Genomic DNA, 26,986 nt, shown 5'->3' on the forward strand with positions numbered 1-26,986 from the left:
CCAATGTCCCGCAGAGATGTTCAGCCACCCCAAAATTGCCATCCCTCAGTGTCCCAGCAAACCCAGGAGATGTTCAGCCCCCAGCATCCCAGTAAACCCAGCACAGATGTTGTCACCCCAAAACTTTCACCTCCCACTGTCCCAGTAAACCCACCAGAGATGTTCAGCCACCCCAACATTTTCATCCCTAAATGTCCCAGCAAACCCCCTACAGATGTTCAGCCCCCAATGTCCCAGCAGACCCAGCACAATGTTCAGCCACCCCAACATTTTCACACCCAAGAAGTGGCACAAAGCCCACGGGATGGGATTGTCCCCAGGCCCAGCTGTGCAAGCTCCAGAGATCAAGCCCAGCTCTTCCTCCTTGTCCAGGTGAGGAGGCCCAGAGCAAACACAGCTCAGGAAACTCAGCTGGGACCTGCCAGCTGCTCCTCAAGTCACAGAAAACACACTTTCCACCTCAAATCTTTGTGGATTGGGGGATTTTTATGTCTGGTGCCCAAAATTCTTGCCTTTAGGGAAATGGGGATTGAATTCCAAGTCTTGAAACTACTACAGTTTAAAAATCTCTTCATTTTGCACCAATTTCTTTCCTTATGAGTAGGCACAAGTGGTGTAGCTCATAAGAAACTCAAGTGAATGTAATAGAAAATCAAATACTTTAATGAAATTAGGGAGCATGAGAGTAACAGCTCAGATATACCACTAGAACTGATACTACTGGGCTGTGGGGCTCTGCTAATTGGCTTTTAAATGCTCTGTTCATCAAGCATGCAGACTGACAAACTACGAATTCTTCAGAGTGTCAAAGATCCTGAGTAAAGAATTTTCAACCACTTCAAATGGATATATAGGAAATGTCTTCTGAGCTGGTGGCCTGCACACAGCATTGCACAGATAAAAATATACTACTCTCAATGCACAGAGCTAAATACTTTCACATTTATCAGAATTTTCTACACAAGTATTTTTTTTTTTTGATAGAATTCAAGTTTTGAATTTTCTGTATATATCTTCACCTGTATTAAACAAATGCTTATTTACATTGTGGGTAAAGTGTAAAGGCTAGGAAGGCCATTTTTCCCATACTGTACTGTAACACTGCAAAATATATATACACAGAGAACCTAATATAGGCAACAGGTCTAAAAAAAGTCACCTCCCACCTGTACAACATCACCGAGCCAGCATGAACAGAGGGCATTGTTAGCACCAAACCACTCCTGGGGGGCTGAGGAGCTTTCCAGTTCCACGGGGAAGAACTGCTGGGCACAGCATTCCAAGGATGGGCCACGGAGCTGCTGCCTGCAGGGCTGGAATTCCCAACACTGCACTGGGAATCCTGAGGAGCAGGACAGGAGCTCCAGTGGGAGGTGACAGTGACAGCCCAGCACAGGGCACTCCTGGCATCACTGCCCGCCCTGTCAGTATTTCCTTTGGATTCAGGGATGAGCACAAACTGCTGGCTCAAGCCAGGGCTGGTTCACTAGCCAGATTAACCCTGCACAAGCCACGGGGAAGGAGCTCTGCTGGCAGAGGGAAGCAGCCCTGGCTCACCAGTGGTGCCAGAGGGAATTCCCAAGGGAAGCAGCCCCATCTCACCAACTGTGCCCAGCTGCTGGATGGAAATCCCTCAGGAAGCAGCCCAGGTGGGCGTTCCCTGGGGAAGCAGCCCCCAGCTCTGTACCTGGGGTGCCAGAGAGAATTCCCTCAGGAACCACTCCACCTCAACACAGGGAATTCCCCCTGGGAATTCCAGGAAGCAGCCCTGGCTCACCAGGAAGCAACCTGGTGGGCTCACCAGCAGGAATTCCTTTGGGAAGCAGCCCTGGGCAGGAAACCTCCCAGGAGCAACCCAGGCAGGGCTCACCAGCAGGAACCCCCCGGGAGCAGCCCCAGCAGGGCTCACCAGCAAGAATCCCACCAGGAGCAGCCCAGGAAGGACTCACCAGCAAGAATCCCCTCGGGAAGCAGCCCTGAAGGGCTCACAAGAAGGAATTCCCTTGGGAAGCAGCCCCAGCAGGAACCCCCCAGAGCAGCCCCAGGGCTCACCAGCAGGACCCCCTTGGGGAGCAGCCCCAGCAGGAACCGCCCTCGGGAATCAGCCCAGGAAGGGCTGCCCCCAGGAACAGCCCCAGCAGGAGCCCCTAGAGCAGCCCTGGGGCTCACCAGCCGGAACCCCCTCGGGAATCAGCGAAGGAAGAGCTCCCCCCAGGAGAAGCCCCAGCAGGAGCCCCCTCAGGAGGCAGCCCCAAAGGGCTTACCAACAGGAATTCCCTTGGGAAGCAGCCCCAGCAGGAACCCCCCAGAGCAGCCCCAGCTCACCAGCCGGAACCCCCTCGGGAATCAGCCCAGGAAGGGCTCCCCCCAGGAGAAGCCCCAGGAAGAGCTCCCCGCAGGAGCAGCCCCAGCAGGAGCCCCCTCGGGAGCAGGCCCAGCAGGAACCCCCTCGGGAGCTCCCCCAGGAGCAGCCCCAGCAGGAACCCCCTCGGGAGCTCCCCCAGGAGCAGCCCCAGCAGGAGCCCCCTGAGCAGCCCTGGGCTCACCGGCGGTGCCGGCTGTGCCCGGGGTGCTCTCTCTCCCTCTCCCTCTCGTAGCGGTGCCCGGCGCGCTCGTAGGAGCGGGCGCGCTCGTGCCGGTGGTTGCGGTAGTAGTGGCTCTTCTTCTTGTACTTGCCCGAGCGCTCGGAGCGCTCGCGGGAGCGGCTGCGCGAGCGGGACGAGCTGCGCGAGCGCGACTTGCGCGCCTTGTGAGCCGCCGAGTATTTGTAGTCCTTGGATTTCTTGTAGCCGCGCGCCTTGGAGCCCTTGTAGGCAGAGCCGTGGTTGAACTGCCTCGGAGGGGAATCGCTGCGGCTCCGCGAGCGGCTCTGCGACTTGGAGCCGCTGGACGTGGAGTAGCTCTCGCTCTTCCTGCGGGAAAAAAACAGAGCAAACATGGTTTTCTTGAGTTTGAAGAACCTCGTTCTGGATTTTGATGCTTTCTTGGATTTTAAGACCTTCCTTCCTCATTTTGAATTTGAAGAAGGTCCTTCCTTATTTTGAATTTTAAGGTCCTTCTATATTTTGAATTTTAAGAAGGGCCTTCCGTATTTTGAATTTTAAGAAGGGCCTTCCATATTTTGAATTTGAAGAAGGTCCTTCCATATTTTGAATTTGAAGAAGGTCCTTCCGTATTTTGAATTTGAAGAAGGTCTTCCCAAATTTTGAATTTGAAGAAGGTCCTTCCAAATTTTGCTGTCTCCTTGTATTTGAAGAACTTAATTCTGGATTTTGCTGCTTTCTTGGATTTTAAGACCTTCTTCATTTTGAATTTGAAGAAGGTCCTTCCTCATTCTGCATTTGAAGAACATTCTTCCTCATTTTGAATCTGAAGAACATCCTTCCATATTTTGCTGTTTCCTTGAATTTGAAGAACATCCTGCTGTATTTTGAATTTTAAGAATGTCCTTGTGTATTTGGAATTTTAAGAACGTTCTTCTATATTTGGAATTTTAAGAATGTTCTTCTGTACTTGGAATTTTAAGACCGCCCTTCAGCATTTTCAATTTTAAGACCATCCTTCTGCATTTTGAATGTTAAGACCTTCCTGCTGTATTTTGAATTTTAAGACCACCCTTCAGCATTTTGAATTTTAAGACCTCCCTCCTGCATTTTGCTGTTCTCCCACGAGAACTCATCTGGTGTCCTAAACTTCCACCTGGCTACAGTAAAAATCCTGATTTCCAGGAACTCCAGCTACAGCAATACTGCAACCAGCCAAGCTGGACTCAGCAGCTCACACTGCCTGGTGCCCTCAGCCTCCTGGTGAGGAACCATCAGAGCTGGCACTGGAAGGGACTGGGAGGGACTGGGAGCTCGCCCTACCTGTGCTTAGGGGATGCAGACCTCGATGGTGACCTTGAGTAACTCTGATCTCTGCTTCCACTTCGACTCCTGCTCTCTCTTCCTTTCTGGACACTGCCAGAGACAAAGAACTCTCAGTTATTTTGTTTTAATCCCTCGGGAGAGAAAATCAGCTGCTTCCTGGAAAAACCTTACCCATTTACTGGGCTGTTGGAGCTGGTTCTCTTGGCTCCCTCTGTTTTCCTTTTGGCGTTCTTCATGGCCTGCACAGGTAGGGGTGAAGGTTTATTTCCTTTAACCTCTTTTGGAGACTCTGCAAGAAGAAACCTTTGTTACCTCTTTGGAAAGTACCTGAAAGGATTTGAGGCTCCTCTCACCCCAAGTGTGTGCAAACACAGATCTGAACAAGTTCACAGCAGGCAGAAATTCATCTGAAACATTTCTGCCAAATATTGAAGTAACTGCAAAAAAAAGGCAGAAAACCCCCTCCTTTCCTTGCCCATTATTCAGCATTGTTTGAAAGGCAAACTGGGGAAGAAGATCAATGTTGTCTTCTGGGTGAGACTGCACCAGACTGGAAACTTTAACCAACAAATTCCTCACCCAACATCTCAAAATGTTACCCCTGCCAGAGCACCTCTGCTTCAATATTGCTTCAGCACAACATGCCAGTGGCAAGGATTTGACTTTATTACCAAATCCACATAAAAGAAACTCCCTGGCCTATATGGGTTTAAACTAGTCTTAATTTCAGACTAATTTGATTTTAGCTTTTATCTGATTCAAGAAATCACAAAGTTACAATGCTATTCAAACCCTGCCAGTTGAGTAGTGCTAGAAGCCATCTTAAAAAAAATCCCCAACAAACTCTAAACCACACTTGCAAATGCTTCCCAAAAGGGTAAATATCCATCAAAGATGTGAAAAAGTTATTTACCATTTTTTGGGATAGGGGAAAATCCCGATGTGTTATCCAAGCTTGGAACTCCCTCAGGTACCAGACCTTTAGCTTGTGCTTTTGCCTCTTCAATAGCCAACTTCTTCTTTTCTATTTTACTTTCCAGATCAGATAAATCCACCTGTGAACACAGGAGCACTTGTGAGAGCTGAATTTCCTGGCTACCCACTCCCAGGGAGGGGAATGAAAATCCAAGGAGTCCCAGACAGTGGCTGCTCTTTGTTCACTTCCAGGCTTGCAGCTGTGGTTTCAAAAAGGCTCAAATTTTCCAACTCCTGCTCTGAGCTGCAGCCTTCACTGAGGGCTCCCAACATAAAGAAGAACCAAACCTTTTTCCTTGTATAGAGCTGCAAGATTTTTAAGCAGATTTCTTGAATTTCTTCCTCGGTTGCTCCAAACAGTAAAAACCAATGTGGGCGATTTGGAAGTGGGATCTGAAAGGGAGACAGAGACAAAGCTCAGATTTCTCTCTCCTCCTGTTAAAAGGGCTTGAAAAAACCCCAAATCCAGGGCAGTGTGGCTCACCTCCAGTGTCCTGGCTGCCAGGTAAATGCAGGCACAGGCAATACTTTCTGGCTGGAACCTCACAAAGACATCTGTTCTCAGGCTGTCGTTCATGTAGTTCCTGAAAAACAGGAGAGCAGGACGTTGCAAGGCACTGCAAAGCTCTTTGGGGTTCTTTTTTTGGGTTTTTGACTTGGTTTTACTTCTACAAGGGCTATTTCTTTCTGCATTCAGTTACTAGACTTCAACATTATATTCCTGTAAATCTAAAGAGAAGCTGAATGATTTTACTAAAAGAAAAATAAAAGAGATAACTAAATTAAATCCCTCAAGGGGAGGGACGTGTGACAGAAACAAAGTCTGACTCCTGAAAATTCAGTGGTGAGAAGAGAACCAATTTTAACTTCACTTTTGCTGCTGGATCTCTACTGGCCTGCTCTCATGCAATAAACAAGTTCTTTTCATCAAGACAACATACAGTGTGCTCAGAAATACTCAAGTTATAGAATTTTAGGTTCACATGTCCCCCTGCAATAGGGCAGAACCAGGTGTCTGGCAAAAGCTGCAGCTCCTGGAGCAGTTCTCCCATGAAATGCAGTCCTCTTCAGCACAGGTCAGCTTCCAGTGGGGTTTAAGGGTCCATTTCCATCCAGAACAGAATTCTTTTTGATGCAAAAAGTCAGCCATAGGAGAAATCAGGGTGTTTGGGAACATCAGTTCAGGAGAACAGTCAGTATTCAGGCAGATCTCCTCTTTGGCACATGAAATAAGGTTTCCAAATTGTCCCATTTCAGTAAGGTTGCTTAAAATGAATATTCACAGAATGAGAAAACTGTAAAATATTGCACATATTCCAGTCAGTACAATGAAGCATTATGTTGTTAAATCTTAAATACACAAAGTAAATTCCTGTGAATCTGTCAGCTGATGTGCTTTAGAAGATCTAGACTTGAGAGCACATATGTCAATAAAATATCAGATGAGAAAAACTAAAACCAGACATAATAGAAGTCCTTAATAAGGTAATAATTAACCACGTGGGTACCCAGTATACAAGGATTCACTGACCCCCAAGACATCCAAAGCAGAGACCACAGGCCAGGCACCTGCAAGGTTTCCAAGGACAGAGAGGAGGGATTGGAATCCCAGGAGTTTCCAACTCCCACCTGCCCCAGCTGTCCTCAGCTCTTGTTTACACAAACAGCAACTGCTGCCCCAAAAAAAGCAACACTGACCATCAGCTCATCTTTCTGGGAGAAAGGAACTTCTAAACCTGCTGTTGTGTCCCTCTACAAAGAGAACACAAACCTTTTGGCCAAAGGAGTGATAAAGGAAAGGCTGACTTTGAACATCTGGAAGCTACAAAGGTTTTTTTTCTGATTTGCCAAATTGAGAACCATGGCAGCTTCCAAGTCTGGCCTCCTGCACATCTTCCCTGTGGGCTCAGTCAGACACAGGAGGAAATGAATCCTTGTCACAATAGCTTAAGAAAAAGGTAATGTTGTAAAAATGCACATTTCAAAAACCAAGGATACTGGATACCCACCAGTTTTTGGGTACTGGAAGCACCAAACACAGCACACAGATGTGTTATTGTAACCTCTGACCCCTTTCCCAGCTGGGGTAATTCCCTCCCTGCCCCTCCCTCCCTTCCATAACCAGCAGATTCCTGGCAGTCCAGAACTCCCATTCCACTGCTCCATGCAATGCTTCTGGGAAGTGTCTCTAAATATCACATTTTGTCTCCAAGCTTCACACATGTACTAGTTTTTTCACTTAAACATTTGAGGTAATTGTAGCTTTCAAACTATTCATTTTTTTGTTGTTAATTCATCCCTTTTAAAGATTTAAACCCCACCTCAATTCACTTTATCCTATAAGAAACACACCACATTTTAACAGTTAAGAGAAATAGAACATCAGAAAAATAAAAATAAAATCTCAGAAATTCAACGCTCAGGTTATCAAATATACAAACAATGAAAAAATGCAGAGTAAAAAAAAAAAAAATAAAAAATATAAGCACAAGAAGCAGTTGGCCAGTTACTCTACTATCATGTATATACCACCTGTCTAGAGCCAGCCTTCTCTTTGGAGAGCTTTGGGTTGACTGAAGACGGCAGCTATCCCTGCACCATGGGCAGCAGAGGAGAAGTCTTAGTCACTTACCCTCAGAGGCTACCCTTTGATCAAAAGAGTACAGAAAAGAAAAGTCAAAACTGGTTCTCTACACACAGCTCACAGTACCAGACAGTTCAGTCAGCAGAAATATGGTCTTTGGATTCACTAAAGGTGGTTTTTATTTTTATTTTTATTTTTTTTTAGACCATTGGTATTGTTAAAAAAGCATTGTGGTTTATAAAAAGCATTGTTTGGTAAAGTTTAAGATGTGAAATTTTACAGAAGCTTCCCACCCCCGAGCAAATATTTATTAAATGAGAGCAATAAGGCAGAGAACATTTCTTGGCAAATATGAATCCAGGCTATCCATCTATCCAGTCTTAGAAGCTGACATCTTGCATTTCCACATAGATAAAAGAAATTTATCTGTGCTGAGGTTTAGATACACCTGAAATCAAACTCAGGCCCTGGCAACAGACTTGAATTACCCCCAAGTTTTCCTTGAAGAAGACCCCAAGGGAACAACTCTAACCCCCCCCAAACCTTTTCCCTTCAGCTGGAAAGTGAGAGCAGAGAGGAGGGAAGTGAGAAGTCAGGGTGGAAAGCTACCTTACCATTAAAACACTGCCTCGAACTTAAGAGGCCGCTCAACATTTGGGAAGGAGTTTGGGGCACACCAAGGACAGTGGAGCTGTCTGGGGTGGCCCCAAGCACTGCTGAGCAATGCTGCCCAGTGCCTCAAGTGACATATTTCTGCTACTGCCCCTTCTGGTCTCTTAGAACAAAGAAAATCAACTTACCATGAGGTCTGGACCAGGTGTTGGTTACGTTCACATTCTAATACCTGAAGGTACATAACGATTATCTGGAAGATATGGGTCATTGAGTTATTAACAAGCATCTGGAGAGCCACCTGCTTATTTCAGAGGGACATCCATCCATCAGGCATCTGTGATCCTCTTTCAAGGCCTAAAACACTCCACATGAAGTGTTTGCACCATCCCCAGTGTTTATCTGACCTTCTGTCCTGCTACTCGGCCAGGCCTTGTCTCCACCTGCATTTGATTTAGGGATTTTTGTGGATGGATTTTCATTTAGGGGTTTTTGTGGATGGATTTTCATTTAGGGATTTTTGTGGATGGATTTTGTTCTCCTACAAACCTCACAAATCCTTTTTTAGCTGCAGCCTGGGGAGAAAAAGCTGCTGAGTGCAATCAGCAGTGAGGGAAGTTGGCAGTGCTTGCAGAGAACAGAGCTAACACTGTGCCACGGTTTGTTCAGCTCTGAGAGTTTTTCCTCAAGTTTGGAAGGAAAACAAGGCTGCAGAGGGGAAGAATAATGGCAGAATTCACCCCATTAACAAACTACAGCTGCCCCCCTGGGGCGGGTGACAAAAGGAAATTCTGAATGTCAAGAAACTCAAAAAGGCAGCTCTGAACAGGAGGTTTTTAAAGGAGAAAACACAAGATCCCAAATTGTGCTGGCACAAAAATACAAGTTCTTTTACCAGTTAAGGCACAATTTCAACATCTGAGGCAATTGTATCTTTCAAGCATCATCCACTCTGACACTTGATACTTTTATATTGAGCCTTGCCTCAGCTCTAGCCAAGCCTGAGCGTGGTTTTAACACACTCCAAACTGGCTCACAGACCTTTAATACCTCAGCACGCTCCCAGGAGTGACCACCACAACCCCAGGCCTCCAAATTCCTCCCTGCTTGGGGGGAATCTAAGTTGAGGTGATTTTTTTTCTACCACCAAAGCTACCTACTGATCCAATCTGCCTTCCAGGAATACTGAGCACCCGCATCCACCTCGCCGTCACTCAGCAGTGATACGAGAGCAATTAGTAAGAGTCTCTTAAATGAGAAAGAAAACATCAGGATGGTAAGAAACTAATCTCACTGAGTTCACTGATCATCGTGTGCAGTCCAGGCAGCCTCCTCAGAGCTTTACAGAACGTGAAACGTTGGTTATGTAGTGAATTTAGAAAGTACAAACCTTATGAGGGTGCTTCACGTGAACACAAAATCCCAACTCCTTCAACACTCTTCTTTCTGCCTTAATTATTTGATTCTTCAAGTTCACATATTCTTGATCCAGTATTAGAGGCACAGGTTTTCTGCAAGACAAGGCCAAACTCACAAGATGATCATCTTAAACCTTAAGGAAACCCAGGCTGAGTTGTTTCAAAATAATTTTAAAAAATCATTATTTATAACTTTAAAAAAATATTTATTAAAACAGGTCAGGTCACTTCACGAGATCCCTTCAAAATATTTTTTGATTTATGAGAAAGGGAATGATGCTGCTGTGAAGTTTAATAATTCCAACACAACACAGATAATCCAGATTCTTCTGAATTCTGAGCTTACTTTTTCTCCCTCAGGTGTCTGAGGCGATGGAACACATTGATCACGTCCCGAATGCGTCTGGGGGCTTCCTCAATTTTGGATGCCAGATGAACACAGGCCATGGAAACATGCTGAAAAATAAGCAGAAAACAGAATATTTTCTATGTTTTATTTCCAGTTCAGGAACTGAGCTCCTACAACAGTGTAAGGATGGATAATGAGGGGGGAAAAATGTGGTAAAACAAGAAAATACCAAATATTTGACAAAAATCACTGTTAAATGGCTTTGTAAAATCACATTTCTCTACAACTATAAACTCCAGACTAGCTCCTAACACTGATCACACCTCAGATAACAGCTTGCCAAGAGAGATCAGAAGATAAATATGGCAACAAATGTCATTTAATGCCTTCTTACCTCCATGGAATGCTTCACGAAAGACTTGGTATAAAAGAAACGCTGGAATAACACCTGTCCTGTAGCCATGGCCACCTAAAACCAGAGATAATCACAACAGCCATGAACAAAAGTACCAACTGCAAAGAGAATTTTTAACAGATTTAAGATCTAGATTAACTAAACGTGGGAGAAATTTCAATGGTATCTAAAGAAAACTAAAATTGCTGAAGTAATTAAATAGCCTAGAATGTTATCAACGCTTGAAATACTGCCTGCAAGTCAAATACAGACAGCAAATCCCAAATTTCTTTTATAAAAAACGTGAAAATATGCTCTGAGTTGTTAAATTAATAATAAAAAAAAACAAGAAAAACCTAATAAAACCAAAAAACGCAAAGTTATGAAAGTACGTCAGAAAAATATTTGCTTTTTGGGCGTGGAAAGTGAGGAGCAATCTAATCGCGTCATGATTTGCATACATTTGAATATGCTAAGCATCGCTAGTTAGAAGCTGCCTGGAAAGTTTTACGTTCAGAGAGCAACGAGGCTCTTCGGCCTTGAAATTCTCCGGGGAAACCGAAACCTTCCCGAGGTCACCACGGCTCTGAAAGAGCCTTAAGAAAATCCGCCTTTGCACAATCCTCACCCGGGGGCGGCGCAGGAAGGCGCTGACATCACCCGCTTCCGGCAGCCAGCGGCCGGGCGAGGCCGGAGCGGCCCCGGAACGACCCCGAACGACCCCCGGGCACCGGGCGGCCCCGCGGCCTGCCCGGCCGGTAACCGCGGGGCGGCCCCGCGGCCCGCCCGCTAACCGGGACACCGAGGCCCGCACAAAGGGCCCAGCTAAGTCCCGGCTCTCTCCCCTCCCCGCCCAGCCCCACCTGCGGCAGCCGCAGCAGGATCCCGGCAGCCTGGATGAGCTCGCAGCCGGTAACGCGCAGCTCGGTCTCGGTGTCGGGGTCCAGGCCGCTGCTCATGGACGGCGTGAAGCGCAGCGTGTGCTCGGGCAGCAGGCAGTTCTCCAGCGTAATCAGCACGCCCGAATACAGCCGGTCGCCGATGAGCACCGCGCCGGGACCCGGTACCGGGGCGGGAGCCGCGCCGGCCGCCTGAGGGCCCGCGGGGCCGCCGCCTGCCGCTGCCGCCGCCATTTTGTGCCGCCGCCGCCTCGCTGGCTCCGCGCTCCTTCTCCTTCCCCCACCAGCATCCGCCCGACGCCGATTGGCGGAGCGCGGAAGGACCGCGGCCGCTGATTGGCTGAGGGGCCGTGACGCACGACGCCGCCCGGGCCGCGCGCGGCGCGGTGACGCAGCGGCCGGGAATTCGGATAGGGCGGGGCCGCGGCGCCCTCAGAGCCGGGGCGTGAGGGGGCTGGAACACGGCGCTCTCCGAGTTAAATATCTTCGTTAGCTCCGTAAATAAACAGAGTGTGCGCTCACCGAGTTAAATATCTTCGTTAACTCCGTAAAAAACCAGACTGTGTACTCACCGAGTTAAATATCTTTGTGAACTCCCTAAACAACCACACTACGCGTGTCCTCAACGCGGGGCCCGCCGAGGTTCGTGTGTGAGGGCCGAGGTGCCGCTCCCCGCCCCGGTTGGGTTTTCCCCGTGCAGCGCTAGAATTTCGCCACACAAATTGTTTCCCTGTTGCAGTTACCAACAAAAAGATGTTTATTGTCAAGCCCTTAACAGAACAGGCTATGCTTGTCCTTCAAGCTAGGGGCTCGTGTCTGAGGGCTGATATCTCCCTCATGCTCTGGGCTGGTTTTTTGCTGTGCAGCGCCAGAACTCACCACAAAAATTGTTTCTTGCCCTAGGGGCTCGTGTCTGAGGGCTGACATCTCCCTCATGCTCTGGGCTGTTTTTTTGCTGTGCAGCGCCAGAACTCACCACAAAAGTTGTTTCTCGCCAGCAATTACCAAAAAATTACTTTTATTAAGTTTTTATGTGTGTCCTTAACACAGGGTTGTGTGTGAGGGCCCTCCCTCCATCCCCCGGCTGTATTTTCCCAATGAAGTGCCAGAATTAACACAAATTGTTTCCCCATAGCAGTTTTGAATAAAAATGTCTTTATTAAATCTTTAACAATACAAACTATGTGTATCTTTCACTCCCAGGCTCCACCTGTGAGGGTCAACATTTCCCCCCGTCCCAGCTGCATTCTCCCTGTTCAGAATTCACCACACAAATTCGGTTTTTTCCTACTAGCAGTTGCCAAAAAAAAACCAAAACCTTTATTTTAAGTCACTGTACGGCCTGACTGCTAACTTTGAAGTGTGCTTTTAATTTAACAGGTTTCAACAACAACAACAACACAGGGAAAGTACCATCAAGGAGCAGCTTCACACCCACACAATCCTCAGAGCATTTGTTCCACGTTTTCCACTCCAGCAGCAGTCCCGCGACAGGTTTGCTTCACAATCAAATCCCTGCTTCTAAAACACACACCCAGGCTCTGATATCAATAGTGGTGGTGCACAATACGTGAAAATATCCCCTCTGGTTCTTTTCCATCTCCCAGGGCAGCCAGGAACCCTTCCTGTCTCCTCCTCTGGGCTAAAGCTGCCAGGGACTTGAATGTCTTTGGCTCATAAATAGCCAAGTCAGCCAGAACTTTCCTGTTCAGCTCCACCTGGGACTAAAGGCAAGAAAAATTGTTGGTTAAGGACTGTGATTTTAAGGAACAACACAGCAGTGCTTAGTTTGAAATATATTTAATTTAAATAGATTTTATTAAATATAGTAAAAATTTTTAATTAAATAAAATTAAATTTATTAAACACTTTATTAAATATAAGGAACACTCTTTACTGTTTATATAAACACCCTTCATTAAGTATGATTAAACACTCTTAAGGATTAAGACCTGAGGTCTTAAAGCAGATTAACTTTTTTCTGCCCTGTGCAATTTGGAGCTGTTGAAGACTGTCAGACACTCCCTGGCCATGGATGTCTCATTAACCCACCATGTAAAAATTATTTCCTGATTTTCTCTAAAGTTTTTGTGGTAGAAACCAAGAACTGAAGAAAAATCTCTAATTTTGCCTCAAGGCCACGTGTTCCAGGTTAATCCACAGCATCTGTTTCAGCTCAAATTAAAACAGAATCACCAAACTGAAACAAGTTCCCAGCATATTTTAAAAACAAGGGACAATGGCACCAAGTTTCTGTACTCTCCACACTCACCAAATCACAACTGTAGTGAAAAGAATAAGGATTTCTTAGGTTTTTGGGGTTTTTGCTAACCCAAACTTTGTATTTTTAAATTTCTTGAAGTAAAAAGGAAAAGCAGCTGTCATTGAATGGCATCAAAAAGCATTTTAAAAGTCTCATTCCTATGTTTTGGGGACAGAACATGAGGTAGAGCCACAGTGTTCACCAGGATAAAAGGGAACAATCCATACAGGGAAGAGAAATAGTTCCTGAAGTGGATGAAACTGCTTTCACAAGCCTTTCATCACTCTAATTAGTAAGTAATTATCCTCCAAACCACATCCTTACCTTGACCAGGTTGCTTATGAAGGCTGGGTACTTCAAACCATGTTCAAGGGAAGCTGCTTCAATCCTTGTGATCCAGAGCTGAAGGTGTAAAAATCAATATATTGCATGACAAAACACTTTAAAATAAGCCCTTTGCCACGCTGGTCTGCTCACACTAATTAAAAACAACATTTTCATGGAATATCCTGAGCTGGAAGCGACCCACACAAAAATGCTGCTTTCAACTCCAACTTTTCTCTTCAATCCTTGTGATCCAGAGCTGAAGGTGTAAAAATCAATCCATTGCATGACAAAACACTTTAAAATAAACCCTTTGCCACGCTGGTCTGCTCACACTTATTAAAAACAACATTTTCATGGAATATCCTGAGCTGGAAGCGACCCACACAAAAATGCTGCTTTCAACTCCAACTCTTCACCCACTGTTTTTCAAAACCCCCCCAAGAGTAAGAAAAGCAGCTGTTTCACTCCTGCCTTGCTCCCATTTTGACGTTTCCACCCAACATTTTGCTCTTTACCGCTCTGAGGAATCTCTTCTTCTCCCTCCTGGCCTTGGTGGACTTCACGAAAGCCCTGCGCACGCTCCTCACCGCCAGCTTGTAGCAGCGGTTCTTCCTGCCACGAAAATGCTGTGAAAAAGCCCCCAGAATGGTCTTATTCAATTAGATTTAAATATATAACACTAATAAAGCTCATTTGCATTCACAGCTCTCCATAATAAGGATCACTGAAGCTTTCACAAGCACGCCCTAAGCCTTCGGCTGGGACGTAATGAAAATATTCTTCGCTTGGTTTTTGTCGTGGAAATATATGGAATATAATAGCATATGGAATATAATATCAAGGAAATGTAATTTTTATCATGGAAAACATGAAGCTGAGGAGTTGGAGCAGGGTGGAAAAATCTCAGTTGAGCAGAGGCAAAACCAGGCCTCACTTTGTGCCGTGGTTCTGTGGGAAAGGCAATCACAAAATCACGGGCAGTGCTTTCACCCAACACTGAATTCACGTTTATTCTCATTCCTGAGCTCCACTCTGTTGTGTCTGTATGAACACAGGGATGGGGCACGAGCCTCTGATTTATCAAACAGAAAACAAAAAATTGAATTTTTTTAATTTACAAGAAAATGTAGCCAGTGCTGCACCAGGAATTACTGGTGCAAAACCAAAATATTCTCACTTCCTTCAACTTCTTCTACCTCAGCATTACAAGATGTAATTTAAAGAATTTTAACATACAGCCTGGGATGCCCTTGAGAAAGGTTCACCCCTAGCCTCAGCACAGCAGCTTAAACTCCAGCAAAAATCCAAAATGCAAAAAAATTTCAAAATGCACTTGAGAACAAGGTTAATTTTCTTCCTCACCTTCTTTGCCCAGTAAAACAAAAAAAGAAAAAAAAACCAAAACACTCAGGAAGGAAACACAGTGAAGGAACGCCGTATTTAATTAAACAGAGACCACTTTATAACACGAGGAAAGCACAGAATGGTTTGGGAGGAAAAGGCAGCTCCGAGCCCACCCAGTGGGCAGGGACCCCTCCCTGCTCCAACCCCGTCCAGCCTGGGGCTCTGCAGGGATGGGGCAGCGGCTTGGGGACCCTGCCCGGGGCACAGGGCCAGGCCAGGGGGATGCGGGGACACGCCGGGGACCCGGCACTCACCCGCGCGTACTTGAGCACCTCCTGCACCCTCCAGAAGCGATCCGAGAGGCGGCTGCGCAGCCAGCGCGCCGCGCTCAGCACCACCATGGCTGCGGCACGGCGCCCGCCTGCCTGCCTGCCTGACCGCCTGCCTGCCTTCCTTCCGGGGCGGCACCCGAGCCCGCCCGGCCTTCCCTCAGCCTGCCCCGAGCCCGCCCGGCCTTCCCTCAGCCTGCCCCGAGCCTGCCCCGAGACTGGTTGTATTCCCAGCTCCCACCTCCTCTGGTGCTACAGCTCTGAAGTTGGTTATTGAATTTGCTGGCTTTGGCACAGCAGCCAGCGCGCCGCGCTCAGCACCACCATGGCTGCGGCACGGCGCCCGCCTGCCTGCCTTCCTTCCGGGGCGGCACCCGAGCCCGCCCGGCCTTCCCTCAGCCTGCCCCGAGCCCGCCCGGCCTTCCCTCAGCCTGCCCCGAGCCTGCCCCGAGACTGCCGGGGCTTCCTCTGATCCTACCCCCGAGCCTGCCCGGCCTTCCCTCAGCCTGCCGCGAGCCTGCCGGGGCTTCCTCTGATCCTGCCCCGAGCCCGCCCGGCCTTTCCTCAGCCTGCCCCGAGCCTGCCCGGGCTTCCTCTGATCCTGCCCCCGAGCCCGCCCGGCCTTCCCTCAGCCTGCCCCGAGCCTGCCGGGCCCTCAGCCTGCCCCGAGACTTCCTCTGATCCCCTTTCCTCAGCCTGCTCCGAGCCAGCCGGGGCTTCCCTGCGCCTGCCCCGAGCCCGGCCGGCCTTTCCTCAGCCTGCCCCGAGCCTGCCCGGGCTTCCTCTGATCCTGCCCCCGAGCCCGCCCGGCCTTCCCTCAGCCTGCCCCGAGCCTGCTCCAAGACTGCCGGGGCGTCCTCTGATCCTGCCCCGAGGCTGCCCGGCCTTCCCCGTTCCTGCCCCGAGCCCGCTCGGCCTTCCCTGAGCCTGCCCCGAGCCCGCCCGGCCTTCCCTCAGCCTGCCCCGAGACTTCCTCTGATCCTGCCCCGAGCCAGCTCGGCCTTCCCCGATCCTGCCCCGAGCCTGCGAGGGCTTCCCTGAGCCTGCCTCGAGCCTGCCCCCGAGCCCACCCGGCCTTCCCTCAGTCTGCCCCCGCTGTTTCCTCTGATCTTGCCCCCGAGCGTTCCCGGAGCTTCCTTCGGACCTTCCCCGCTGCTTCCTCTGATCCTGCCCCCGAGCCTTCCCGGTGCTTTTTCCAATCCTTCCTCACGTCCGTCCTCCGGTTCTGCCCCCGAGCCTTCCCGGTCCTTCCTCTGATCCTTCTCGGTCCTTCCCCGGGTCGTTCTCCCGGTTCTTCCTCCGGTCCTTCCTCTGGTGTTTCCTCTGATCCTTCCCCGAGCCTTCCCGGTTCTTCCTCTAGTCCTTCCTCCGGTCTTTCTTCCAGCCTTTCCCCCGGTCCTTTCTCCGGTTTTTCCCCCAGCCCTTCTCCCGGTTCTTCCCCCCGTCCATCCCCCGAGCCTTCCCGGTCCTTGCTCCGATCCTTCCCAGTCGTTCTTCCAGCCCTTCCTCCACTTTTTCCTCCTTCTCCCGATCCTCCCTCCCCCTGCCCTTCCTCCAGTCCTTCCCCTGTCCTCAACCCTTTTCCCAGTCCTTCGCCAGCCCTTTTCCCAGGTCTTCCCAAGTCCTTTCTGCCTCCCCCGGCTCCTCTCTCACAGCACAGTGGCTTTTCCCTGTGCTGGGCATCCTCTGCCCCAGCCCGAGGACAGCCGTGGAATCAAGGAATATTCTGAGTTGGAAAGAACCCACAGGGATCATCCAGCCCAGCCCCTGGTCCTGCACACTCAACAATCGCAGTCTGTGCATCTTTGGGAGTGTTGTCCAAGCCCTCCTGGAGCTCTTGGAGCTGTGCCCATTCCCTGGGGAGCCTGGTCAGTACCCCAGAACCCTCAGGGGGAAAAAACCTTTCCCAAAATCCGACCTAAACCTCTCCTGACACAGCTCCAGCCATTCCCTCAGGTCACCAGAAACCTTCACCCTCTGGCTGAAGAACCTTTACCTGATCCCAGCCCTCTGATGTGACCACAACGCCCTCGTCACCTGCCCGAGGTGTGACCCAAAGCAGCCCAAACCCACAGCTCAGCTGAGAGCAGGCACACACAGTGTGGTTGTACCAAAATTCCCTGGAAAAAGGAGCTGGGCTGCTTGGAATGTGCATTCCCGTAGCTCAGTGAGGGATTTGGGATTTTGTATCCCCAGCAGTGCTCCAGCCACCAGTGTGAGCAGATTTGGTGTTGTTTTCAGTGGCTGGAAGGATTCCCAAGTGGATAACAAGCATTAGAGCATCCTGCAAGGGTTAGGGTTAGAGAATGGGAGACATAAATTGAAAATTTATGAACTGTGCAAACCACAAGATGGTGCTGCCAGAAAATGATTCCATGGGAGCAGCAGTACTCGGCGTCAGAGAACTGATGGATTTTTCTGATGCTCTTTAATCATCACCACTTCCAGCATCTCAAAGCAATCATGCTCCTGTTATAAACTGCTCCATCATCAAGATCTTCCCCACTTCTGGGAAAGTTCTTGTCCAGAATGTGGAAATTTCAGAGAATTATGGAGAAATCTTTCTTCATATCACTGAGGTTTGTCTGACACAAAGTTCGCTCGGTTATTACAAGAACCACTAGAAAAGAAATGTACAGAACACAATTTTCAGACCTCCCTGAAAAGGTTAAAATGCATTTTCACGACAGCAAAAGAACTTTGGAAAGTTTCCCTGGATTTAGCAAAGCTTCTTAGAATTTATGGCACTTTTATGAATGCTCAGATTGTGTTTCACCACACCCTGTGCCATCACCAGCAGATGGTAAAAGCAGCTGTAGGATTTTTAGCTGCCCAGCACTGAGTTCATCTCTCCACGATTTAAGCCTAAAATTGATTTCTCCTCCTATAGATTTGGGTTTGGGTTCTTTCTCTTTGTGTGACTCATCCTTTTTTCCACTTCAAAGGCATAAATCAAATTTGAAAAATATTATGTCTTTAAATCTAACCAGAATTTAGACAGGCAGAGTAACCACCGAGACTCCCAGAGCTCCCTGACACTTGTCACATTTATGGTTTCCTGCACAGCTCCAGATTTTATTATTAACGCTGTCTCTGGCCTGTGCAGCACTGAAAAACAGGATGGATCCAGCAGTTATTTCCCCTGGGATGTCTGGACAGATCTGAGAAGAGATTTCACATTTTGCAGCTTGAGTGGAGGCTGCTGCCCTGCAAACCCCCTGGGAGCCATCCAGCCCTGGAGTGCAGGGAAGGAACAGGATGGAAATGGACTTGTCACACTCTGCTGTCTGCTTTAGAGGTTGTTTCTCTCTGTATTTTTTAATATCTCTCTCTTATTACTGCCACTGTATCTTGGAGGCTACACAGACATGGAGATGGCACTGAAATTCTTAAATAATATTGATCTTATGAGGAAGATGAAATAATTGATAATTGCTGTGCCTCCTCCACGAGAGTATCAATATGTTCTGCAAACAATAAAAGATGACTGCAGGGGACAGCTGATTTCTGAGGAATACAGTGATTATTATCAATTTCTCTAAGGTTGTTGTTTTTTGGTTTTGGTTTTTTTTTTTTTTTTTTTTTAATAGAGGGAGGATTTTTTAAAAATGAAAAATTGCAGAATAATTAACGGTGGAGAGGGACCATCTTGACCCGGGGATGGATGTTTGGAGCGTGTTAAATCCCATCAGTGGGGAGACAGATGTGAAGGATTGGCCAGCACAGAGAGCACTGAGGCTGTTCTGTAAACACAGCAGCCTTGCAAAGCTGAGCTCAGAAGGGACCTCACTGCTGGGTGTGAGTGGCTGCAGGCAGCTGAGAGCAGTGACACCACCACACGCTGCTCCATCTCTGCTGCACGGGGAGGGCAGCAGGGCTCGGAGGCTGGGAAACAGCTCCTGTCCTTCGTCTTCACTGCTCTCCTCCTTGGCATGAGACTTGGGCTGGAATATCTGCTTGGGTGAAGAGCATGGAAAGGTGATTTGAAGAAAAGGAACTGCCTGTGGGTGCCTAAACCTGAACCCGATATTCTGAGCACCTAAGCCTGATCTGCTGAACATTTAAGCCTGACATCCTGAACATCTAAGCCTGATATTCTGAACATCTGAGCCTGATTTGTGGAACACCTGAGCCTGATCTGCTGAGCACCTGAGCCTGAAATTCTGAACCTAAGCCTGACATCCTGAACTCCTAAGCCTGATATTCTGAACACCTGAGCCTGAAATCCTGAACCTAAGCCTGACATCCTGAACATCTAAGTCTGATATTCTGAACATCTGAGCCTCATCTGCAGAACACCTGAGCCTGATCTGCTGAGCACCTGAGCCTGAAATTCTGAACCTAAGCCTGACATCCTGAACTCCTAAGCCTGATCTGCTGAATGCCTAAACTTGATCTGCTGAACATCTAAGCCTGACATCCTGAACATCTAAGCCTGATATTCTGAGCACCTGAGCCTGAAATCCTGAACCTAAGCCTGCCATCCTGAACACCCAGCTGAGCTGGAAAGTGGAGGGGGATACCAAAGCCCACTGAGCAGCCCATCACAGCTACCACAGCAATCCTTTGGGACCTCTTGGGATTGTAATCCTGGGAAAAACAACAGCAAATTCAGTAGGATTCTGGATTCTAAACCAAAATAAAAGCTACTGCTAACCTTCCAGCAGATCTACTTTGGGACTGAGGCTGGGAAAAGCATCTGAAGGAAGCAAACTGTGCTGAGCAGGGCCTGGTGGGGCCCAAGGAGACCTTTCCTTGCTGGCTCCACGATGATCTCTCCTTGAGGGGTCCTGGCCACGTGTGGAAGAGGCAGAAGAAGCCTTTGCAAGCTCTGTTAGACCAAAAGCGAGGAAATATTTTTGGATAAGAGCGCGGGTTGGTGGATCTTCTTGAAGGATGTCTGGCCAGGACCCTGAGGACTTTGGAGCAGAAATCCTGTCAGAAAAATCCCGGATGATCCCTGGGCTGCCCCCGTATGACATGGATGAGCAGCTCCTTCCCAGGGAGCCCCGCAGCCCCTGGTGCTGCCTGGCCTGGACCCTGGTGATAGGAACCATGAACTCCCTGGTCTTCCTCCTGAATTTGCTCCTGATGTTTGTCATTTTCACCGTCGTGCTGCTTCCTACCATCGTGGTGGTTTACTTTGGCTTCCAGTGCCACTCCCAGGTAAGTGGCACTCCTCAAGGGCAGGGCCACACCTGAGGGTTCCTTTGAGCCCCAGGTGAGCAGTGCCTGTCAAGGCCAGGCAAAACTCCCCAAATTTTGGCTTTGGGCATAGATTTTTTCCCTGTGTGAATAGTCTGGGCTGACAAGGACAGGTCTTGTGGGAAATTGGGCAATGAAGTTGTGTCTCCATGGAAGTGCCAGGTGAGGTGAACACACTCCCTGCCCCCATGGAGTTGCTGTTTGCATTTTAATTTCACAATTATTTCTCTCTTCCCTGGGATTTCTGTCACTGAGAGCTGCCAGCCTGGGCTCTGGTAGGGTTTGCTGCTTTCTGTTTAAGCAAGTTTAAGATTCATTAGGACCTGCCTAATGATTAGTAAAATCTGACAGCATATCCAATCCCCTTCTCATGCCAATCTAACAATCCTGCTCCCAAACATCCTGTGCATTCCTCACACCAAAAATGAGCCTCCTTTGTCCATCCAGGCTCTGCTTGCTGCCCTCTGCATTGCATCATTTCCTTATTTACAAATCCCTTCTTGGTATATTCCTTTAAACATTTTTGGGATCACTTGACCAAGGGTGGATGTGCAAAAGCAGTTCCCTGTTTTCCTTACAGCTCAATGTGCCTTTTTCATAAGTCATAAACAAATTGGACTGAAAATGGGAAAAAACCTCCCAGAACTGCCCCTTCCAGCTTCCCTCACCTTGGAAAACCTCAAGTTCTCCTTTGCACACTCACACAAAGGCTTCGAGGAGATGCAGAATGTTTTTGAGTGCAGCCAAGTGGACCAGAAGTGAAAACCCCTGAGCTGCTGGAAGCTGTGAGGAGTTTTTTAAACTCAACCTTTCCTTTAATGCAATCACAGCAAAGGATTGTGGCTTCACCCTGTCTTTGGGCCACGACTTTTCAGAGCCTGCCCAGCAGCCAGAGGCTGATTTCTGCCCTGCAGCTCCATTAGATGGATTTATTGTTGGTTTTTAGCATGATGGCTTGTGCTGAAAGGAGAACAGAATAAAGTCTGGGAACACAGGGGCTGCCTGCAGCATTTGGAGTGCAGAACAAGCGAGTGCTCAGCTCAGCTCTGCTGCTGCCAGCGTGGAAGGAGGGCTGGAAACACCACTCAGCCAGGCCCAGAGAGGTTTTCTTTGCAAGTGGTCCTTTCTGGCAGGTTTTTCAGGCAGAAATGAGTGTACACAGAGAGCAGAGAACACAAAGGGGTCTGGAGAGCCATGGAATGATTGACCTCTGTCTGCAGAAGCTAACAGATTTCTGTATTTTTATTTATAAATTTATATATTTATATATTTAATACTGATATTTATTTACATAAATAGCTATAATATAAATATATACTATGTATATTTATAAATTTTATATATTATTTTATTTATTTATTGTTATTCCCAACGCTGTGCCACCCACACCAATGTAGCACCAGGAGGATTTTTGGATTTGGTTTGTGCCTATCAAATGCTATTGGATGATTGAATAAAGATGAGTGTTTCCTGGCAGGTTTTTCAGGCAGAAATGAGTGTACAGAGAGCAGATCACAAAGGGGTCTGGAGAGCCATGGGATGATTGACCTCTGTCTGCAGAATCTAACAGATTTCTGTATATTTATTTTTTATTTATATAAAATATAAATTTATATGTTTAATATGAATTTAAAATACTTTATATATATAATTTTTTTTTTTTTTTATTCCCGGTGTAATGCCACCCACACCAATGTAGCACCAGAAGGTTTTTTAATTTGGTTTGTGCCCATCAAATGCTGTTGGATGATTGAATAAAGATGAGTGCTTCCTGCTCCAGGAGCAGTGTGCAGTGCTCTTCTCTCACAGGGAGGCTGGGATAATTGAAAGCTTGATTAAGATGTGATATCAGTCCCAGACTGAACCTGAAGATCGCTCAGCTCTGAGAGAGGGAGCAAAAGAAAATGTTTTCTTTTTCCATGAAAACATTGGAAACTCAGGGGTGTTTTGGCCACTGCTGTCAGCACCAGGCCATGTGACAGGGGTGGCCCTGGCAGAGTGGGTTCATGTGGGACTTTTCACAGAATCGAGTGTTTCCTGGCAGGTTTTTCAGGCAGAAATGAGTGTACAGAGAGCAGATCACAAAGGGGTCTGGAGAGCCATGGGATGATTGACCTCTGTCTGCAGAATCTAACAGATTTCTGTATATTTATTTTTTATTTATATAAAATATAAATTTATATGTTTAATATGAATTTAAAATACTTTATATATATAATTTTTTTTTTTTTTTATTCCCGGTGTAATGCCACCCACACCAATGTAGCACCAGAAGGTTTTTTAATTTGGTTTGTGCCCATCAAATGCTGTTGGATGATTGAATAAAGATGAGTGCTTCCTGCTCCAGGAGCAGTGTGCAGTGCTCTTCTCTCACAGGGAGGCTGGGATAATTGAAAGCTTGATTAAGATGTGATATCAGTCCCAGACTGAACCTGAAGATCGCTCAGCTCTGAGAGAGGGAGCAAAAGAAAATGTTTTCTTTTTCCATGAAAACATTGGAAACTCAGGGGTGTTTTGGCCACTGCTGTCAGCACCAGGCCATGTGACAGGGGTGGCCCTGGCAGAGTGGGTTCATGTGGGACTTTTCACAGAATCCACAGAGTCACAGAATCACAGAGTTGGAAGAGACAATCAAGACCATGGAGTCCAACCCAGCCCCAACACCTCAGCCAAACCCTGGCACCCAGTGCCACGTCCAGGCTTTGTTAAACACACCCAGGGATGGTGACTCCAGCACCTCCCTGGGCAGCCATTCCAGAACTTTATCACCTTTATCTAAAAAACTTCATCCCAATATCCCACCTGTATTTCCCTTGGTGCAGCTTAAGGCTGTGTCCTCTGGTTCTGTCAGTTCCTGGAGGAAAAGCCCAACTCCACTTGAGCACAGCCACCTTTCAGGGAGTGTAGAGAGTGATAAGGTCACATTATCACCTTTTCTGTAAAAAACTTTATCACCCTTTGTATAAAAAACTTTTCCCTAATATCCAGCCTATATTTTCCTTGGTGGAACTTAAGGCTGTGTCCTCTGGTTCTGTCAGTTCCTGGAGAAAGAGCCCAACCCCAGCTGGCCACAGCCACCTTTCAGGAGCTGTAGACAGTGACAAGGTCACTTATTGGAGCTCTTTTCCAGCTGAATGATCCTGGCTGTGCCTCTCTCTCTCCCCACAGGTGCTGCACTCATCTGCCCGCTACTGCAAGAGCATCCTGGACGACAACAGCTCCTCTGCCCTCATCATCCTGGGCTTTGTCATCATGTCCCCGCTGCTGGTGGTGGCCATGGCCATTTACTGCAGCCTGGCACGGCGCCTGCAGCTCCTGGTGTGCTTCCAGCCCTACAGCCTGGCCCTGTACAAGGGGGGCCGCTGGTGCCACCGTGGGGAGGGGGCTCCGTGCTGTGCCAGGGGCTGCAGCAGCCAGCTCAAGGCCTGGGTGTGACCCTGCAGCGCCAGCAGTGTCCCCTCCCTGTGCCTCACCCTCATCCTCAGCCCTGCCTGGGGAGCTGCCTCTGCTCTGACAGGTCACCCTGTGCTTTATCCCAAAAATCTGCATGGAGTGGAGACACAGCGTGGGACAGGTGTGGGGAGGGCAGGGCAGCTTCATCCTTCCAAATCACCCTGTGCTTTATCCCAAAAATCTGCATGGAGTGGAGACACAGCGTGGGACAGGTGTGGGGAGGGCAGGGCAGCTTCATCCTTCCAAATCCTCCTGTGGTTTATCCCAAAAATCCCAGGGCAGCTTCATCCTTCCAAATCACCCTGTGCTTTATCCCAAAAATCCCAGGGCAGCTTCATCCTTCCAAATCCCCCTGAGGTTTATCCCAAAAATCCCAGGGCAGCTTCATCCTTCCAAATCACCCTGTGCTTTATCCCAAAAATCCCAGGGCAGCTTCATCCTTCCAAATCACCCTGTGCTTTATCCCAAAAATCCCAGGACAGCTTCATCCTTCCAAATCCCCCTGTGGTTTATCCCAAAAATCTGGAACAGAGTGGAAACACAGTGTGGGACAGGTGTGGGGAGGGCAGGGCAACTTCATCTTTCCAAATCAAGGAAACCACCCTGTGCTTTATCCCAAAAATCCCAGGGCAGCTTCATCCTTCCAAATCCTCCTCTGGTTTATCCCAAAAATCCCAGGGCAGCTTCATCCTTCCAAACCCTCTCTGGTGTTGTTTTTGGTGTTTATTGTTGTTGTTCCTGCTCATCACTGTCTGCTGTCCCCTTTGTCCCCTTTAGAGCCATTCCCAGTTTTCTGTAGAAATAAAGTTTGTGGCCAATCCCCCCCTGGAGGAGTTTGTTTGTTGTGTCTCAAAGCCCTGCCTGCAGCAGAACCACCTCTTGCTCTCCACTTGGTAGCACTGTGAGGTAAAATGGAATCTTTGTTATCTTTCTGAGGATTTTTTTTAAATTTTTTATTTGAAATCAATTTTCTGTTTGGTTTTTTCCTGCTATTTGCTCTGATACCACCCAGAGGAATAACCAGGGGTGACTACAGGGGGAAGTGAACTGGAGGGGGGAAAAAAAAAAGAAGGAAAACGAGATGACATTTTCTGACAAGACTGAAGAAAAACAAGAAAGTTCTGTTCCAGGCAAGGAGATCCTGCTAGAGGATAACAAGGTTTTGCCTGAGGGCAGTGTCTGCTCACTGGGTACAGATATTTGATATGAGCTGCTGCTCCTTTTGCTCACCTGTTGTTCAATCCAACTGCTTTTAAAAGGAAAACATCCTTCAGCCTGGCAGGGCTGCAGTATTGTAATGAACCCTGCAAAGAAACCCAGTTATTTGCTACAGCCTCCCCAATAAAGCAAAATTGTATTTCAGTTGGTATTTTACTTCTCAGAGTATTTTAATAACAAAGGGGAAATGAATTTCCCTGCAGCAGAGCAGACAGCCCAGGCTGGAGCTCAGGGTGTCCTGGCAGGGGCAGAGCCCCAGCCAAGCATTCCCAGCAGTGCTGGGGCTCCCAGGTGAAGCTGGTTTGATCCTAAATTTCCTGTAGAGATATTTTGGATAAATAGAACTCGAACAGAGCCATCTGCTGAGCCTTGGATCAGCTCCTGAGGCAGCTGTGCCAGCCTGCAGGGCCCGTGTGCCAGGCAGGGACTGTGCCCAGGGATGTGGGGGATCCCTGGCTCTGCCTCCTCTCCATTCCCACAGGCAGAGCTTTGTCCTGGCAGCTCCCACACCAGCACTGCAGGGAGGACAGAAAGAAATTCATTTTCACTGTTGTTGTTTTGTTTTTTTTTTAAGTTCAGCTACGTGTGGATTTAATTCCCCTGCAAGATCTCCACGCTCAGAGGCCCCTCAGGAGACACAAAACCACATTTCCTTTGGTCAGCTCCGTGTTTATTATTTGTGCTTCCCTGTCCCTGGCTGGCCCAGGTGAAGCACAGGAAGATGTCTCAGTGGTTATCAGCTGTTGGAACACTCAGCTGGGGGTGCTGCAAACACAAACCATCTGTCAAGCTGAGCTGAGATCAGGAAGATCATCTTCCAGAGCCAAGGACAACAGAGAATTTATTGGAAGGATGCTCCATTCCTGCTCTGAGGGAGGCCAGGGGAAAGGAAGCTGGAACCCGCTGCACATACCAGGAGAGGATCTGCTGCTCCCCAGCTCATCCCGGGCACTGGAATGCTCCAAGTGCTTCATTTTCTGTGGAAAACTCTCCAGCTAATTTGGCAGGATCTGCATGGCAATATAACATGGTAATAAACTCACACTGACATGTTCTGGACGGTTCCTCGCGCTCGCTCCGTCGCTTCACTGAAATCTGAGTGTCTTCAGAGAAGTTTTCCCTGTTCTCCCTCCCCTCTCCAACTGGGCACTGGTGATTGCTTCCAGCTCTGCTGGTTAGGATGGATGGAAGTGATTAAAGAAGAGACTTTTTAAGGGGAAAAAAAGAGACTTTTTAAGTGATTAAGGAAAGAATAATCTGGGAGTGTCTGAAAGGGCCCCTTCTCTCAGCTGATCCTGCAGAGTGGGGCACACTGGGGATGCTGCCCTGAGTTAGCTGTCACCCTCCAGCATGGAATTTCCTTGTGGAAACTCTGTGGGGTTGGGTGATGTGGTAGGGATGGGGTTTATGTGTGATTTATGTGTGATTTTTGTGTGATTTATCTGTGATTTATGTGTGGGTTTTGTGTGATTTGTGTGTGACTGGTGTGTGATTTATCTGTGATTTATGTGTGTTTTTTATTTATTTTTGATTTATATGTAATTTATGAGTGATTTGTATGTGATTTATGTGTGATTTACATGTGGTTTATCTGTGATTTGTGTGTGATTTATTTTTGATTTATGTGTGATTTATCTATGATTTTTTAGTGATTTATGTGTGATTTATGCTCCACTCTGCTGACAGCCAGGCAGGATTTTCCTGCAGGATTCATTCCCTGTTGTTTCCCATCCCAAATCCTGGCTCC

General features: G+C 47.9%; 4 protein-coding genes across 6 annotated transcripts; 2 read left to right on the top strand and 2 right to left on the bottom strand.

Annotated features, from left to right (window-relative positions):
- Positions 1-642: 642 nt before the first annotated feature.
- On the bottom strand, positions 643-11,620 carry CCNL2 (cyclin L2). Of its 3 annotated transcripts, XM_041463616.1 has the most exons (11): positions 11,065-11,620; positions 10,202-10,276; positions 9,805-9,914; positions 9,431-9,551; positions 8,229-8,293; positions 5,329-5,428; positions 5,133-5,237; positions 4,783-4,924; positions 4,041-4,158; positions 3,867-3,959; positions 643-2,912 (listed from the first exon to the last, which is right to left on the bottom strand). In XM_041463616.1, the coding sequence occupies exons 1-11, from the start codon at positions 11,332-11,334 to the stop codon at positions 2,543-2,545; spliced, it is 1,569 nt and encodes a 522-aa protein (XP_041319550.1). In that variant the 5' UTR covers positions 11,335-11,620; the 3' UTR covers positions 643-2,542. The 3 variants fall into 3 exon arrangements, with proteins under 3 accessions (XP_041319550.1, XP_041319552.1, XP_041319551.1); XM_041463618.1 differs by lacking the exons at positions 9,805-9,914; positions 10,202-10,276; positions 11,065-11,620 and adding an exon at positions 7,377-7,490 and having other exon boundaries at positions 8,229-9,551; XM_041463617.1 differs by lacking the exons at positions 9,805-9,914; positions 10,202-10,276; positions 11,065-11,620 and adding an exon at positions 5,786-7,490 and having other exon boundaries at positions 8,229-9,551.
- LOC121351502 (translation initiation factor IF-2-like) lies at positions 1,286-2,530 on the top strand. Its single transcript, XM_041463670.1, has 2 exons — positions 1,286-2,418; positions 2,485-2,530. Exons 1-2 carry the CDS (start codon positions 1,286-1,288, stop codon positions 2,528-2,530), a joined length of 1,179 nt encoding a protein of 392 aa, XP_041319604.1.
- A 618-nt stretch (positions 11,621-12,238) lies between the features above and the next one.
- MRPL20 (mitochondrial ribosomal protein L20) lies at positions 12,239-15,504 on the bottom strand. Its single transcript, XM_041463682.1, has 4 exons — positions 15,349-15,504; positions 14,206-14,316; positions 13,688-13,765; positions 12,239-12,824 (listed from the first exon to the last, which is right to left on the bottom strand). The coding sequence occupies exons 1-4, from the start codon at positions 15,433-15,435 to the stop codon at positions 12,648-12,650; spliced, it is 453 nt and encodes a 150-aa protein (XP_041319616.1). The 5' UTR covers positions 15,436-15,504; the 3' UTR covers positions 12,239-12,647.
- A 4,683-nt stretch (positions 15,505-20,187) lies between these two features.
- On the top strand, positions 20,188-24,076 carry TMEM88B (transmembrane protein 88B). Its single transcript, XM_041463683.1, has 2 exons — positions 20,188-20,529; positions 23,737-24,076. The coding sequence occupies exons 1-2, from the start codon at positions 20,260-20,262 to the stop codon at positions 24,001-24,003; spliced, it is 537 nt and encodes a 178-aa protein (XP_041319617.1). The 5' UTR covers positions 20,188-20,259; the 3' UTR covers positions 24,004-24,076.
- The last annotated feature ends 2,910 nt before the right edge of the window (positions 24,077-26,986 follow it).

Source organism: Pyrgilauda ruficollis, unplaced genomic scaffold (assembly GCF_017590135.1).
Source record: "Pyrgilauda ruficollis isolate IOZ18807 unplaced genomic scaffold, ASM1759013v1 scaffold169, whole genome shotgun sequence".
In the NCBI taxonomy this organism is placed as follows: Eukaryota; Metazoa; Chordata; class Aves; order Passeriformes; family Passeridae; genus Pyrgilauda; species Pyrgilauda ruficollis.